Source organism: Python bivittatus, unplaced genomic scaffold, assembly GCF_059951505.1.
Source record: "Python bivittatus isolate LINGU-HERP-01145 unplaced genomic scaffold, Pbiv_v1 ctg000340_np1212, whole genome shotgun sequence".
Classification (NCBI taxonomy): Eukaryota; Metazoa; Chordata; class Lepidosauria; order Squamata; family Pythonidae; genus Python; species Python bivittatus.
The window spans coordinates 25511527-25529656 of record NW_028277056.1 but is presented as its reverse complement, the minus strand read 5'-3'; the positions used below and the strand labels follow the sequence as shown (position 1 = coordinate 25529656).

Sequence of the window (18130 nt, the reverse complement as noted above, 5' to 3'; positions counted from 1 at the left end):
GCTGTAAAGATGACAGCAGGAGAATTGTACTTTCAGACTTGCAAGACTCTATTAATGCAGCATTACAATAAAGCAGAATTAGTTTATCTGGTTGTGTTTCCTGTTTGGTCTACCTGGGAAGGCTGATATATCAGACCATTGTCTAGGTTAGAGTTCTTTCTCCTATCTCTCAAGATTATTCTCACAGCCAATTACATCAATATACAGTTTGAACAGTGGCACCTAAACATTTGTATGAAATTGGAGAATCCTTATTCTAGGTCACCAATTTCTACACTGATTCAACTTGGATATGCTGATAACTCAGAGAACTAGTGACATGTACTAAATTTAGCTGCAGCAAGATTTGTCACTTTCAAAGTCAAGCAAGCAAAGGTCAAAAATATAACTCACTGGTATAAACACATAAAAACACATCTTGTAACACATTATTTCTTACCTGTAACCTGTGCTATTTCTACCCACTACCAAGTGCTTTGGCTGACTGCCACATATATAAATGTTGAAGTCATTCTCTGGCACCAGGTCCACATCATGGAAAATAAAACAATCCCAGTTCTCTTCCTTCAGCGCCTCCAGGTATCCCACATTTAGCAGTTTTGCTCTGTTAAACTTGGCACTGCCAGCCTACAAACAATAAATATACATCAGACCTATGAACTGCAAGCTAAGCTTTCCAACAGGATTATTCTATCCACGTCCACCACTTTCATGAGGTCCTTCAAAAGTCAAGGCAATTTACCAGACAATCAACACCCTGCACAGGTATAGAACCTTCTCATCAAGACCTCTATTCCCCCTGGTTGCCTCAAAAAGACCCAGAGCAGCTGGGCCTACTTCTATTTGGCTCCTACTTTCAAGTCTACCAGAATGACTCCTTGCCTCTGAGCCTGCAATGAATCAATCCGATTGGCTCTGACTCAGCCGGTCTTTCATAAGGCCTTAAAGACATCACCAGGCATGAGGGTTGGAACGTATGGCAAAACCCATGTTATATTGATGGGGGTTTGTGGTTTTATCTCGGCTGCCAATTATGTATTTACTATTGTGGTGTTTATTTTCTTGCTTTCTACTGCGGTTAGCTGCCAAGAGTCATCACGAAGAGATGGGTGGCCATATAAATTGAAATAAACATTACAAATGATAAATCTATCAGATAAGGTTGGAGTGATCGATAGAATCCCAATCCAAAGGGGTCAGAGCGCTCACCTGTAGCCAAGGTCCAAGGGGCAAGTAGACCCAGATCAAGTAAGGGTGAGGTTCCAAGAAGGCTGCATAGATAGGAGTTAGATGGGACGTAGACATGATTAAACCCTAACAGCAGTCAAGGGATTCCTTAAATACAGAACGTTCCCAGCCTCAGCGCTGTGATCAATTCCTGTATCAGATATTTCTTAATATAACCATACCTTTATCTACTTCCATCTTCTCTGACTCCCTGCTGGAGATGCAGCCCTCCCAAAGTCTGGGGACCTGGGACTCAGGTTCCCAATCTTAATCAACTGGGTTAAGATCAGTAGGGCTTGAGGCTGGCCATTTTCTGTCTGGCTCCCTGACATGACAAGAGAATTGAATTTGTCTATTTTATTTTATTTTCCACTTCCCTCCTTGCTCCTTTTTTTCTTTTATGCCATGTTGCTTAGATTGCAATCCATTATTTCAGATTGTGAAATAATTTGTATGCTTGGTAGAAAAACAGTATACAGTGGGGCAAAAAAGTATTTAGTCAGCCACCAATTGTGCAAGTTCTCCCACTTAAAAAGATGAGAGAGGCCTGTAATTTTCATCATAGGTATACCTCAACTATGAGAGACAAAATGGGGGAAAAAATCCAGAAAATCACAGTCTGATTTTTAAAGAATTTATGTGCAAATCATGGTGGAAAATAAGTATTTGGTCAATATCAAAAGTTCATCCCAATACTTTGTTATATATCCTTTGTTGGCAATGACAGAGGTCAAACATTTTCTCTAAGTCTTCACAAGGTTTTCACACACTGTTGCTGGTATTTTGGCCCATTCCTCCATGCAGATCTCCTCTAGAGCAGTGATGTTTTGGGGCTGTCGCTGGGCAACACGGACTTTCAACTCCCTCCAAAGGTTTTCCATGGGGTTGAGATCTGGAGACTGGCTAGGCCACTCCAGGACCTTGAAATGCTTCTTACGAAGCCACTCCTTCGTTGCCCGGGCAGTGTGTTTGGGATCATTGTCATGCTGAAAGACCCAGCCATGTTTCATCTTCAATGCCCTTGCTGATGGAAGGTGGTGTTCACTCAAAATCTCACGATACATGGCCCCATTCATTCTTTCCTTTACACGGATAAGTCGTCCTGGTCCCTTTGCAGAAAAACAGCCCCAAAGCATGATGTTTCCACCCCCATGCTTCACAGTAGGTATGGTGTTCTTTGGATGCAACTCAGCATTCTCTCTCCTCCAAACACGATGAGTTGAGTTTAGACCAAAACATTCTACTTTGGTTTCATCTGACCATATGACATTCTCCCAATCCTCTTCTGGATCATCCAAATGCTCTCTAGCAAACTTCAGACGGGCCCGGACATGTACTGGCTTAAGCAGGGGGACACGCCTGGCACTGCAGGATTTGAGTCCCTGGCGGCGTAGTGTGTTACTGATGGTAGCCTTTGTTACTTTGGTCCCAGCTCTCTGCAGGTCATTCACTAGGTCCCCCCATGTGGTTCTGGGATTTTTGCTCACCGTTCTTGTGATCATTTTGACCCCACGGGGTGAGATCTTGCGTGGAGCCCCAGATCGAGGGAGATTATCAGTGGTCTTGTATGTCTTCCATTGTCTAATTATTGCTCCCACAGTTGATGTCTTCACACCAAGCTGCTTGCCTATTGCAGATTCAGTCTTCCCAGCCTGGTGCAGGTCTACAATTTTGTTTCTGGTGTCCTTTGACAGCTCTTTGGTCTTGGCCATAGTGGAGTTTGGAGTGTGACTGTTTGAGACAGGGGTCTTTTATACTGATAACAAGGTCAAAGAGGTGCCATTACTATAGGTAACGAGTGGAGGACAGAGGAGCCTCTTAAAGAAGTAGTTACAGGTCTGTGAGAGCCAGACATCTTGCCTGTTTGTAGGTGACCAAATACTTATTTTCCACCATGATTTGCAAATAAATTCTTTAAAAATCAGACAATGTGATTTTCTGGATTTTTTCCCCCATTTTGTGTCTCATAGTTGAGGTTTACCTATGATGAAAATTACAGACCTCTCTCATCTTTTTAAGTGGGAGAACTTGCACAATTGCTGGCTGACTAAATACTTTTTTGACCCACTGTATATATTTTAAAATGAGTAAATAAACAGATTATTATGCATGTTTCCATCTACTTAATTCAGGGAGATGGATATAAAATCCCCTGGATCAGATGCTCACATAGACTTTAACAGCTTGTCAAATCCAATACCTGCAGATGTGTTCAGTTCCTCCCAGAATTCCCAGCCAACATGGCTAGTAGTCTTATGCCTGCACATATGGAGAGCTCCACAGTGGGAAGGCTGAACTACAACCATAGGACTTCACTGACAGACCAGTTAATTTGTCAATTAAATCTTTTGCCACCATTATCAACTGATATCCTGTGTCACACTGAACATTTAAATTTAAGTCTTGAGATCAGTACATGATATTAGCAATTTCAAGATTACCTAACACTATAAAAAATGTTCTACCTAGAAATTATATTCTCATCCCAGGATCATCAACTATGATAATGGTAGCATAGTATAATTATTTAACATTTGTAAAATATGCATTTATGATCAATATTACTATTTCAATTCCAAATTAATTTTTAAGAATGAACATTAACTCTCTTTCCTGAATGGTAATACTTATCCAGAAGTTAATTCCACCATGCTCAGGTGGAGTTACTCATTAGTGTTTAGAACTGCAGCCTCAACCTTCTAATTTAAGTTTTAAAAACAACCTCCGTTAGTTTTGCTTCATTTTACAATTTAATTGTAGATGTAAATTTCAAAAACATAAACACCTAAACATAAACAAACAAACCAAAAACCAAAAACACAGAGTCACTTTTTGTGAGATGGGCGGTATCTAAATTTGAAATATAAATAAATAAAAACACACAAGCTGATACTATATTATAATGCCACTCTTAGTTATCTCTAAATATTATTTTCAAAATGCAATTTTGCTTTATTTAAAAAAAAAAACAGTCAAAAACTCCATTCTCAATTTAAATGCTTGCAGCTCTGGCAAGCACCCAAACATGCTTATGGAGAACATGGAAACTCAGAAAAGAATTCAGAACCTTCTGGGGCAGCCATCAGCAAGCAAACAGGAAATGAAGAAACATGAAAAGTCTCCTCAAACTTTTTAAGCAATTGATTTTATAAAATCAAGTAATGTTGTACTAATGCCCTTTTGCTAGCTGCTTTTGCTTCTTTTAAAAAAGAAACCCAGCACCCATTTTCATCTTCCTGGATGCAGCGCTGGAGCATCACGCTCCAGAGATGACCCTGTGAACCCAGGAAAATAATAGCCAATGCTGATGCAGAGCATTGTTTTCCCTACCACGAGAGCAGATGGGAACAGGAGAGCAATCCCCAAAGGAAAGCTGCAGGCAGAATTGTGAAAGTAATTGTTGCCTTAGGCCAGTTTTTCCTAACCTGCCAGGCAGATGGTTTGGCAACAATTCTGCCACCCTGGCTGTAAATGATGGGAGCTGAAGAGAAAAAGCTCCAGCTTGCCTCAGAAACAGCAGCTAGCGGGCAAAGGCTATTCCTAACCTTACCTGTGGGGCGCCAGGGACTGATCCTAATTCTTGTTCATACTTAAGCACGTGCTTTTCTACTTAACTACAGGACCTATTTCATTAGTCATTGGTGATAAAGATACAACGCTTGATCTATCTCTATCAGGCAGTGGCACCTGGCAGATCCAAAACAGGAAGTGTCTTCCTTTGTACCAACAATAATCATTCTCTTCCTCCAAAATGACTTAGTGGACACCATGCTTCATAGCATCTCAATCCAGCATGCCCTTTGCTTCAGAATTTCCAGCTGAACAGCTTCTGAGAGAACAAACACAGAGCATCAATGCTTGATTGCCAGGGTCTGCTTGGTATCAATTTACCAACTGATGCTGATGCTTTCTTTCTGTGTTATATTTTATGCCATCCAATGCAAAGATTTGTTCTTGTAAGCCTAGGGGGAAAGTCATGATCCCTGATTTATTCCTCTTTTGCTTTATTTATTTTATTCATTTATTTATATTTCAGATTTAGTCACTGCCCATCTCACTCAAGAGTGACTCTGGGTGGTTTACAATAAAACAAGAATAAATATGGATTAAAATACAATAAAAAAACCAAGTTCATACTTCCAAGATATAAGAAAGGGCTCACTTTTAGCAAGCCACATATGATGGTAAGAAATAAGATATTCCATCTCTGGGTTATATTTAATATTTTTTAATTGAGTAAATAGCTCCTTATTTATTAATGCGAGACTCATGCAACAGCAAAACACTGGCCATAAGTAGATTAATTAATGTATTTATTATTGCTTTTGTGCTGCAGTGCTTTTGCTTCCATAGAATTAAAGGCCAAGAACTTTTATTTCAGAAGAAAAAAAATTCAGTCTCTAAAAAAAGTGAATGCAAGAAGTGACAGCTGTAGGAAGAAAAGTCAGACACCAAACCATGAGCTAAGCTGTTGGGTGCAAACAGGCAATGAAGACAACATATATTTTAGGACTTGCAACTTAGAAAACAATAATACTCTACCAAGGGTGCATAAAGTTAATTTGCCACCCTCTCTGTTTAATTTGTTCAATCTGCTTTAAGCTTTGCAGCAGAAGACATAAGAAACTCATTAATACTGACACCTTAAGACACCTCCAGACTGGTAACACCCTGGGTTGGCTTTGTAATGGAGCAGTGGAAACAATTTTTGACTTCCCTGAGCAAATATATTACTCACCGACTGAAAAAACTACACAATCAAAAGCAATAAGCAAAGGGCACAGAAAAATATCTCAGGGCATTATTAGTATTCAGATCTTGGTTCACCTTAGTATTGGATGGGAGACCACCAGAAAATAACTACAGGTTAGCCTGGAAAGTCAAACAATAAAAAATTAAATTTAAAAAAACATCCTGGAAGAATGCAAGCCACTTTCATATTGTTGCCAAACAAACTGTCCATGAAGTCACCAAAAGTGACTTGATTTGAGGGAGCCTTTTCCTTTTCTCATTCTATATGGACTCACCTGGTGGATGACATAAAGGCCATAATCCAGCTGCTGCCGCTGCAAGAATGGATGAAGGTGCTCCAACAGATACAGCAGATGCCTCTCTCGATTGCGGTGTGGAATCAATATAGCTACTCGTTGCTGAGCTGTGCAGTCTTTTGGGCTATGGCGCCCCTTTGCTACTGAAGGATTCTCTTTCTGCACCTCTTCCAGAGTGAGAGACGCTCTGAAAGTAAGCTTGCTTGGACCCCCTATAGGAAAAGGCAAGCCTCATGTTCACAATTCTCACTACAGTAAGACTTCAGAGCTCAGGGAAGTGACTGAGGATTATAGAATCACAGACTTTAAGGGGTGGAAGGTACCGTGGAGATCATCTAGTCCAGTGTTTTTCAACCTTGGCAACTTTAAGATGGGTGGACTTCAACTCCCAGAATTCCACCCATCTTAAAGTTGCCAAGGTTGAGAAACACTGATCCAGTCCAATACTTTGCCCAATATTACCACCTGACCAATGGCTATCCAACCTCCGTTTAAACTCCCCTGTGAAGTCCACCACCTCCCAAGGTACTTTGTCCCATTACTAATCAGCTCCTACAGTTATAGAATCATAAAAGGGCAAGGAAGAGGTTTGCAGTTTTGAAATTCAGTTCTGTAGAGTAAAGTCCACATAAACAATTAGCACTGCTGGCAAGCCACCCATAATTTTGCTGGGGACAGAATGGGGTAGACAATGATTGGCTTTACATTTTTTGCTACAACTTTTGGCCACAGCTTGTTGAACAAATCATAGCACCCTAGCTAACATGTAATACTAAAAATATAAATCATGGTTTACAATCCATAATGGCTGGATTTAAGAAATGTCATTCTCTAGGTTGACCAGTTGCACTTCTTCATGCAATATCTTTCCCAATGCAGCATCATGAAAGTGAATGTCCTGTAGTGATTAAGATACTGGACTTGGACCAGGAAGACAGGGGTTCATCTTCTCATTTGACTACAAAGCACATTGACTGTGGGCCATCTCCTCTCAGCCTATTCACAGGATTGCTTTTAAGAGGATAAATAGGAGAGACTTATGCATGCTGTTTTTAGGCTCTTTGAATAAAGCTAAGTTATCAATGGAAACTAACAACAGGCTCCTGATCAAGCAGAAGGTGGACCAGGGAGGCTTTTGCTCAGATTCAGATGGTGTGCCAATTAAAACTCCAGATGGGCCAGAATGCTCTGGCAATAGTAACTCATGCCCTGATCATCACTTGGTTGGGCTACTGCAACACAGTGTATGTGGGTCAGGTAGCACAAAACATAGAACCAAACTGCTGGCAGAACAGCGTTGCCACTACAGAGCAACACCAATGTGAGAGGTGCAGGGTAACAGGCTTTCTCTGTGGTAGCGCCCCATACTTTACTACATGGTTCCTGCAGGGGTGCATTTGGTCCTATTCCTTCTTGCATTTCACTAGCTGGTAAATTTGTATTTTCCAACGCTTGTGGATTTCACTCACATGCTTTTTTATGATTGGACTGTATTGTTTTTATTGTTGCTGTATTTATGTTGTTGTGCTTTGTGGTTCACTGCCCAGAGTCTGTCAGGATTGAGGCAGGTTACAAACACTGCTAAATAAATAAATAAATAGCTCCAACATGATGTTCTGTCCCTATTTTCCTGGGGCTTTTGCTTCTTAATTCCTACTATTACACTTAAAAATGGGACGCAAATTTAATTTCAAACTAGTACTTCCTAACTACAAATCCAAAAGAGAAAACTGCAAAAGCAAGAGAATATGTTAAGTTTACAATTCTTCATTAAAACTATATCCATACATTGCTAAATTAGGAGTTGCTTTTTGATGGGTGGATCCTATCAATGGATCTTATTCTTTGATAATATGTGGGATGTCCACTGGAGTTGGGTGGCTAATAAATTCAAATAAATAATTTTTTAAAAAAACATCTAAATCATGGAAGAAATGTCTGAATTGACTGACTTTTTACAAGCAGTAACACAGACATTTAAAAAAACCCAAAATTGACTTGGGTCATATTAATAATCGAATTTAAGATCCAACAATAGCACCTTTGCTATATGATCTAAGTATTTAAATGATCCTTAAGAGACCTTCCATCAGACACAGGAATACAATACCAACTCCCCACTCCTTTTTTTTTTTTCAGGAAGAAGAAAAAATGTAAATTGACTTACGCAGATAGGGAGACAGAGAGGGACAGGGGGATTTTGCTATGGGTAGTTTCCCAGTAAGCATGGCCTTCCTCTTTGAATTCTCCTTTTGTTCCTCCATAATAGTGGTTGGCTTCCTGAAACTTCCAACCATGCCTTTTGCTGCTGGAGTTTCATGTAAAGTAACTACCAGGTAAGTGGAGGTGGCCCAGCCTATCAATAAGACGCAGAGGGTAATGAGGATCAATAGCTTGAGCTTGTAGGAGAGGTGAAGGCTGGCAGAACAAAAGCCCATGGCCCTTCATAGATTAGAAGCTTCTTTGATACTGTTCTTGATGGAGTCCTGCCACAATGCAGGAAAGCAGAAAAATCAAATTAAAGAAAGGAATTCTGTGATGTTGCATTCTGACAAATTTCCTCCGGCTTTTGAATTCATACGTTTCTAGCCAAATGAGCAGTGGAAAGTAAACCTCAAATGGATCAACCTGTTCAGAATGAGACAGAAATAAAATATTATATGCTATCACTCAATCACTTTTAGAGTCAGCACCTCACAGAATTCATCAAGAGCAGAAATGGGTACAAACCTGTAATAACACCTTCTCCAATGCAGACATCCCTAGATGTATGGACTTTAACTCATAGAATCCAGTATCACCATTGCTAAGAATTCAGGGAATTGAAGTCCACATATCCAGAGGGCATACAGACTGCAAAAGGTTGGTGAAATACCTGAACTACCACAAAAGGAATGTTATTTCTTATTTTATAATACAGCAAATTCTAAATGTTCTCAGGTTCATAGTCATATCATTCCTGAGTCTCTCATAAAAGGTTGTAATCTACAAGAAGTTGGAAAAAAAGAAGAGAAAGCAAGCAGACTCTAGCTTCATGCATCAATTCATCCTAAAAAAGTAGTAACAAATTTACCCCAAAATATTGGGTAAAACTAATTCGTTTTTTTTACTGTGTGTGCCTTTAAGTCTAATATTTTGCCTCTGATATTTACTGTCTCTGTACTAGGTTAATAACTCTTTGTGTTTTTGCAACTTGAAAATTCTCAAGTTGCTTTTAAATAAAAGCAGACAAATTCCTATTGTTTGCAAGACCTTTATATTTTCCTTTATATTTTCGAAGGGAGATCCTTTTTGAGATGTAGTCTGTGATTTGAACAATTCTATATTTTATTTCCTTTTGCTACTGAATGTCTTGCATGTGACTGTATAAAAATGGATTTCTACATTATTTCCTTTTTTAAAATAAAATCAATAATGAAGTGCCACTATATATATTTTTTCTCTTCCTTTTTCTTTTCATTGTTAGAAAGTAACACAGAGTTAGAGTTAGATATGGAATGTGGAAACTCCATCTCTCTGCCTCACCAGTATTAGCAGGGAAGGTGCCAGCTGAGGCGCTCCCTAGAAGATAAGTGATGGAACTGAGAACTACTTAGCCACCCATTAAGGCAGGAGGTAGGGCTAGGATATGTAGACCCACAGCACTTCTGGAAGAGGAGGAATGAGTTCTCCAAACTTTCAGCCTATGCACTTAGCCCTGTTGTTATACATCCATGGTCTGATTTCAAATTAAAAATCTTCCAATGTTTCTATATTTTACAATGAAGAGAACTGTGGACTGCATGATCAGAAATTTCAGATTAGTAGGTAATACAAAAAATATCTTCAGCTGAAAATAGGTATCTTAACTGATAAGTAAACAAAGCAGAGATAGTTTCAAAATATTATTTACTGGACTTCTGTTCAAAAACACTGGTTTTTAATTTCAAGCACTCTGGCTTATGGCCAATTCTTCACATCATTGCCACTTCTATAATCAAAGCCAAGGGAAATACATTCTGCCAAACTGAACCAAAGGGTCTGTGAAACAAAGCCTCAATGCTTTCATCATATTTCCTCGAAGCAATTCCTGTTTTAATGTATATTTGAAAATAAAACTGCATTAACCCATTCTGGATTTCCAAGAAATATAAATTAGCACAGATTTGATCTACAGGTAGTCCTCACTTAGTGACCATTCATTTAGTGACCATTCGAAGATATGACAGCACTGAACGAATGGTAGTTCGGGAAGGCCATGTGCAGCCAGCAGCTGCCAACAAAGGGCCAGGCCGGATGCACCTCATCAGCAGCAGAGGAAGAAGATGGTGAAGGTCAGCTAGGTGGGTAGGTGGGTAGGGGCGGTGGGGGTGCAGGGCAAAGTGCAGGGTGGCCAAAAGGGCAGAGATGGGGGGGAGATAGGTGTGTGAGGGAAGTTGAAGCGGAGACGAGCGCAGCAGGGCAGAAAAGCGTGAGGTCCTGGCCTAACGACCACAACCAGGACTATCCTCACCACAACCAGGACTATCCTCGTTAAGCACTGCAATCACATGATGTTTTGCATAACAGCCACATCATTTAGCAATGAAAATGGTCCCAATTAGGGTCATTAAGTGAAGACTACCTGTATGGGACATATCCTAGGATGATCAAATAGCATAACTTTTGCTCCTTTTTTTAGTATCAACTGGTGGCTCTTGCAGGTATCACTCCATCCAGTACTAATAAAGTAGCCAGAGAAATGCAGTACAGAGGGGCAGAAATGGGCTTATTAAAAGCCACATACAAAGTGAGAAAGATTTGCAAATTCCAGTTTCACAGCTCAGTCTAAGGAGCAAGAAGGTAGGAAGCTAGGCACACATAATACACACTTTGATGTCAAGTAGATAGGAAAGCTGTACAGCTATGAGGAATGCAGTTACGCCATTAGTGGTCTAAGCATCTATTTAATAACAGATAAGTAGAAAAAAGGAAGTTACTCCAGAATTACCAAATGTGCAACTGAAAAATGTAGGAAGGCACAACACTTAACTCATTGCATTGACATACTGGCTCCATTGAGGTCTAAGTGGTCAGAATTGCCAGGTTTTTAGGGTTTCCACTCATGAATAACCTGCTCAGGCTTGTTTTACAATTACTCATCATCAATTGGCAAAAGCTGCTGAATATGAAGCAGCACATGTTTTAGTGTTTGTTTTGGTAAACCAGTTTTTCCCAACCTACTGCTCTCTAGATTTGTTAGACTTCACTTCCCACAATTACAAACTAGTATGGTCAAGGCCCAATATTACTGAAAGGTACCAAGTGGGGGAAAGCTTGTGCAGTTTGAATAATCAATATCCATAGGAGGTTGACAGGCAATTAAAGTAATTAACCAAATATATGTTTTTACTAGGGAATTCTAAAATGTGCAAAAGTCAAGATATAAGAACTGTAAATCTCATAGCAGAACAGTGGGAGAACAGTACAGGTAGTCCTCACTTAACAACCACAATAGGGACTAGAAAATTGGTCATTAAGTGGGGTGGTCGTTAAGCAAGTCACCATGTAAGCAGACCCAACATTACAACCATTTTTATGATGGTTGTTAAGCAAATCACATGGTTAAGTAAATCCAGCCTCCCCAATGGATGTTTTTTGCCGGAATTTTCTAATGAACATGTGATTCACTTAATGACTGCAGTGATTCACTTAACAACCATCATAAAAAAGGTTGCAAATTGTGATCATGTGACACAAGAGGGTGCGACGGTTTGCAATGGTCGTAAGTGCAAGTACAGGTCATGAAGCACTTTTTCCAAGGCTGTCATAACTTCAAACCATTGTTAAAGGAACAGTTGTTAAGTAAGGACTACCTGTACATCAGCTTTGCACATACCATCTACAGTGAAAATCTAAATAATTATTAATTTATGTTAAAGATTCATTTTGTTTAATTGTTCAGGACAATTTATTGTTCTTTCATTTCCTTTTGATTATCTTCCTGATTATGTGTGATGTGTAGCTAAGAGTATCTTTGACTATTTCTGTAAGTTGTATAAATAACATAAATTAACATTTATACAACTTACAGAAATGAAATTATTTCATTTCACAGTCAAGATAAATAAGCCTTAGAGTGAGAAAGCTGCAGAGTACTGCTGGATCAACATTAAGACAAATCAATTTTGCAATACAAGTACAGAATAACTGAATGGCATTTCCTCAACATTCTGACCATGAGAGAGAGAGAGTCTGTGTGTGTGTGTACTAAGAAACACAACAGAAGACAGCAAGGATCTATATTGTCTTGGTAACATAAGCCTGTCTGTTGCTTCACTGACACTTTATGGCCTATTTACACAGGATGTACTTCAGTATTTAAAAGTCAGGAAGTAATTGTTATGTAGCAGGAGAGCAGTGCCAATGCAAGGTGAATTGGAAGAAAAAAAATTACAGAGTAGCTGATCCTCTGAAGTAGCCATTTCTTTCTCAATTAGCCCCAATACTCAGAACAACATCTTGACTGCTACTGCCAAGGACACCTTTGTCTCTTGAAACCAACCCAGGACATCTGAAAAATCAGGAATCTGGTAGCACCTTTTCCAACAAACAAATTTTGTTAATAATTTTATTTATGTTAACAAATAAAACTTGTTCATCAGAAAAGGTGCTATCAGATTCCCAATTTTTTTGCCACCGCTAACCAATACAGCTCTCCTAGAAGGACATCCAAAAGGAAGCATTTAGTATTAGGAGCAGCATCGAGAGTTGTTTCAATTGATTATCAGAGATATTGAAGCAGCACAGACTGTACAGTACATTAGATCCATTTCAAGTGGTAGTACAACTGTTATGTGAACCTCCTCCCATTGGAAATTCTGGAGACTCTAGACTTAACCCTTGAGGAGGAAAGGTGATTTTATACCAGAAGCAAGATGAACAGAAAGGAAAGCTGGTATATTTAGAGCAGTGTTTCTCAACCTTGGCAACTTGAAGATGTGTGGACATCAACTCCCAGGGTTGAGAAACACTGCTCAGCTGCCAAGGTTGAGAAACACTGATTTAGAGAGAGATTAGCTGAAAACACCAAAAAAGCCAGTGTGAGGCTGAAAGAAAAGAGTTCTAGGAAATTCAGGCACGCATCCATTCTGAACTCAAATGAAGGATGTAACTTGCTCCCATTATCTTCTTGTTTGAGCCAAGAGGAAACAAGAGACTTACCTGGTCTTGTCACTTGCTGCTCACTCTCCTTCTGTGAAGTTTTTTCTTACAGCGGCTAAAATAACTTTCCTGGGCCAAGGAAAGTTTTAAATCACGAAACCCAACACCAGAAAGAGTCCTCTGTTGAGTCTCACAGATTCAGTAATAAAAGTTTGTTCAAAAATGCAGACATCACTAAAGAAAAAAGAAGGCATCAGTTTCTGTCTTCTTGTGTCAAAAGCCGCACCCTATTTGCTTTCCCTACTTCCAGTTTCCTCCATGCCTTTTCTGTCCTCGCTATCAAGAGATATAGAGAAGCTACATAAGGAGCACAGAAACACGCTCTGATAGCTCTGCAGGCCGAGTCTGACAGCCTTTTGGATTTCTGAAGTTCTGCATACTTTTGCCACTGGATCTGTTCTTAGAACTTCATGTGAGGCCTCAAGGGAGTATACCAAACAATACCAAAGCTTGGGACTTTATTTCATTCACAAAGTTATCTAACGTACAATGTGCTGGTGTGGAAAAGTAACCGCCCCCTAGTTCAATCACTTGATTTAAAGAGATACCTACAGCCAGCTGTAGGATTAAACTATAGGGCAGTGTTGTCCAAACTTGGCCACTTTAAGATGAGTGGACTGAAACCCAGAATGTTTGAATTCAAGAATGTTTTTGGTTATCCTGGGACAAATTCCTGAGAAGTTTTACTGGTAAGCAGGAATATCCAACTGGCCCACCCAGGTGCCAGGAAGATCAGGCAAGGGGCAGGTGGGCTAGTTGGATATGCAATGTTTGAATTCAAGGGTGACAGCAGCCTGCCCATATTACCACTGTTCTTCTTAGCACTTTCCTTTCCCTACCTTCCCATAGCCACACTGCATACCACTGCCAGTTATAGCACTGTCTTTTTTTCTACTCGCCCTATCCCAAAACAATTTTGTGTGGAACATCCATATTTTAGGTCTGCATCCTGACCAAATTAGCAATGTTTCTATCTGGATACAGATCATCCAAAACTGGCTGTCCCATTCATGGAACAGTTCATGAACAAAATATTTGCATAACCATAATTCCAAATGCCAATCATTAATGTGGTAATGTCATGGTTTAAGGATGTTTTCCTGCCTGAAGACTTGCATCACTTGGCAAAAGAAACATGAATTTTGCTTAACACTAGGAAATTCCATAGGATATTATTAGGCCATCTTACCATCAGCTGAACCTGAACCACAAATGGATCATACAGCAAGGCAATGATCCCAAACATACAACCATGTTTTCTAGATAATGGATGAAGAACAAATGTAATGTTTTGGAATGGCCAAGTAAAGATATATGTGAAGAAAATAATAATAATAAAAAGCTACTTCATACAACAAACCAAGCCACATTCAGGCCTGCCATGAGAGCACAACAAGTAACTGTATGCTTTACATCAGCCAAACAAATCCTAGATAACCCATGTCCTTGGCTTGTTTGGCATATTGTTTGAACGGTGACTGTGGCTTGCTGCTCTTGGACAGATTAAGCCAGACAAGGAAGCCAGTATTTCAAGTACTATATAAATGTGATGATTGACTCTTACTTTTGTTTTATTGCTGGCCTCATAGTTATGCACAACTATGCACAGTTGCTCTGTCATACCAGCAGGAAGAGGGGACAAAATTCCCAATTCCTACTAAATGTGAAGTGTGCCTGCAGCACCAACATAATGGGTAATACATCATAAGTAAGTAGTCACTTTAAAGGAAGTTTAAAGAAGTAATGAGCAAGGTTGTCCTGTTAATATTGAACAGGTTAGTAACTTAGTATAGGCACAATTAAACATAATTGTCTGAAAGGTAAAGCAACTTCCCTGGGTCAATGTAATAAAGGTCAAGCTTTATTACATTTTAAATGTGACAGAGAAGTGAGCACAACTGTACTAAAAGTAAAACAGAAATAGCTGGAAGTACAGAGGGATCTCATGAAGACAGAGAAGATCTTTATGGCAGAATTTGCATATCAAACATACTTCAAGAATTCAACTGTAACTATGTTAAGACATGGAATGAAGTTTAAAAAAAGACACGTTAAGATGAGAGAAATTACAACTGTTATTGCTGGAGAGAATTTCTGTGATAAAAATTAATGTTTTGCCTAGAATGATGTTTTTGTTTCAGACAATACCTGTTTTGACTACTGATACGCCATTTAAACAGTGGCAGAAGGATATATCTAAATTTGTGTGCCGGGGAAAAAGCCAAGAGTTAAATGTAACAGGTAAAGGTATCAATGTGGAAACAAGAAAACTCTGAATTCTAGTCCTGCCTTTGGCACAAACCAGTTGTGACACTTTGGGCCAGTCATTTTCTCTCAGGCCTAGGAAGAAGGTACTAGCAAATCACTTCTGAAAATGTTGTCAGGAAAACTGCATGGATTTTTCTAGGCACTCACCTGGAATGGAGACTGACTTGAAGGTACCCCTCCAAAAAAGATAACTTCCTGTATTAAAATGATTATGTTTAGGTACTTTTTGAACAAAACAATATATTTAATTACAGAAAGAAGAGCAAATCCAATACTGACCAAAAAAAAATTGAATAACAGGTGCCACAGTCACATCCAGCTGTGCATGAACATGCACCTATTAGACCCTGCTTGCTGCTCACAATCTAAAGAATCCAGAAATGATTTTATAAACGTAGAGGCAACAATTTGTGCTCTTCCAGATGCCACCAAACTACAATTCCCAGAAACTCTCACCATCCAGAATCCTAGCAAGATGCTCCCTTTCCTACTAGGATCATAAATCAGAATTGCTATTGTTTACCAATCCTGGCTTGTAAAAAGGAACAGCAAGCTAGAGTAATGGTTTCAGAGAACACTTGTCACATTAAAGGAAAGAGTCAAGCGGGATCAAATGAGCTGTAAATGTTGCAACCAATGTGACTAGCCATCAATAACTTAAGTAGACATTCAAAATAGAAATGCATTAAATTATCAATAATCAAATATGAACAGCCTGGTGAAGTCAAAGAGATTCATGCACATTTCCCCCCAATATGTACATATACATATTCCCCAAATGTACATACACTGTTCAGACATATAAAAACTATTTTGCTTATAGAGACTCCCAAGTATAAAACAAAACAGAACCAGGGCATATAACAGAGTCATTACGGACAGTATGTTCTTTTTTAAAAAGGTATGTCCGGCTCCAGTCCCTAAATGCCTTGTGTCATAGAAAGTTCTAGTCCTCTTTCTCTTTGAGCTAGATCACTTCTGCAAAATTCCAGAAACATGTATTTCTTTTTTAAAAACTTTAAACTTTTTTTCTTACATCTTACAATTATCTAAGGTTATAAACTCATCTACTTTTGCCAGTAGAGAAAGTGGAAGAGTTTGTTTTGTGCAGCACTAAAAGAATACTCCCTGCCCTGTTTTGTTTTATTGTGAACCAGTGAGATGCCCATTACAAAGAGATACAAATATCTGACAACATATTCTCCTCTTAAATTGGGCATTTCAAAATTGGGCACTTAATTATCTGGTAACAGGTCACAGAATGAGTTGCTGAGATGTACTGGGGGGTGGTATCTACTGATGGTTAGTGGGTTTTGCCTGGCATTGCACAGCATGCATTAACTCATCTCTATCTGAAAACAACAACAAAGCTTCCTAGTTCTAGTTCTACGCCCAGAACCAATTTCCACCTCTCCCAGCGAATTCGCTTAAAGCCATCGTGTTCAGTAGGACTGACTTCCCACACAAAGAAGCATGAGGTGCTGCCTTCAGATGCAATTTCATGCATGGCTATTCCGAAGTGTGTCCCTCTGAATTTAATAAGGTTTACTCCGGAAAAACGGATCAAGAGAACTCAGGATTCCCCTCCCATGAAACATTCCTGACATCCCATTACAGCACAGTATTTCCCGAGGGGTCCACACGGCTCCGGGAGGAAAGCGAGCTAGGGGTTAAGCACCCCGATTCCCTCTTCCTCCTCCTCCCTCGCCTGCTCCGTACTCACGCTAACGCGTTGCTCGACCAAGCGTTCTGTCCCATTCCATCTCCCCCTCCTAAGCCTCGGGTGTCAACCCAAACGCCCCGCCAACCACGGAGAGGAAGGCAGAACGGCCAGTTTTACAACCATAGAGGTTCTTCCCTGCAAGTAGAGCGTCACGGGTCTTGGTCCCGCTGCGGTTGCCTAGAAACGAGGCCTGGAGACAGATAACTCTTTCCAGACCACTGCTTTCTAGTCGACGCGTCTCCTTCCGTTTTCAGTCTTTCTCCCTAGTTACTCTTCGTGACGTGATATGGGGACTTCTTTTGCCGAAAGTTACATTATTTATCGTTACCTTTATTGTCCAACACTCGCTTTTCACGCTGTGCTCAGAACCGCTCGTTCGAAAGCGCTCCTCCGTCCCGTTGTTTCTTTGCGTAAGGACGTAATCATAGAAAAGCGCCACCTGCGGCTGTTGAGGCTCTCGTCAAAATTGACGGTAATTGAGGCTGAAATTGTGTTAGAGAATTCGGAAATTAAGTGTTGCATGGGGGGAGGGAGCGTCCCATATCTAAAATTGCTGCCTACTGCTTCACTCAGTCCCAACCTCTGTTTTCAGACGGATTTTAAATTGCAAACGTACAGACTGTAAGATCCGACTTGTTCCCCCCATTCCTTGCCCTTTGTATTTGAGGAAGAATTTTGGAGA

The 18130-nt window shown here is 39.8% G+C and overlaps 1 protein-coding gene across 8 annotated transcripts in view; it reads right to left on the bottom strand.

Annotated features, from left to right (window-relative positions):
• The window catches only part of B4GALT4 (beta-1,4-galactosyltransferase 4), a 31269-nt gene extending 13386 nt beyond the window's left edge, over window positions 1-17883 (bottom strand). For 2 of the 8 annotated variants that reach the window (XR_015796115.1, XM_088140746.1), the window contains exons 1-6: window positions 17449-17571; window positions 15873-15920; window positions 13458-13631; window positions 8443-8903; window positions 6255-6487; window positions 440-627 (exon numbers count right to left, since the gene is read on the bottom strand). Coding sequence is in view for 7 of the 8 variants with exons in the window: in XM_088140746.1 (XP_087996872.1) it covers window positions 440-627; window positions 6255-6487; window positions 8443-8713 (692 nt within the window). In the remaining variant the exon portion in view is untranslated. Of the gene's footprint in view, window positions 1-439; window positions 628-6254; window positions 6488-8442; window positions 8904-13457; window positions 13632-15872; window positions 15921-17448; window positions 17572-17776 lie in introns of those variants that run through there. The other 6 variants (XM_025172069.2, XM_025172066.2, XM_025172068.2 and 3 more) reach the window with 6 other exon arrangements.
• Window positions 17884-18130: the final 247 nt, after the last annotated feature.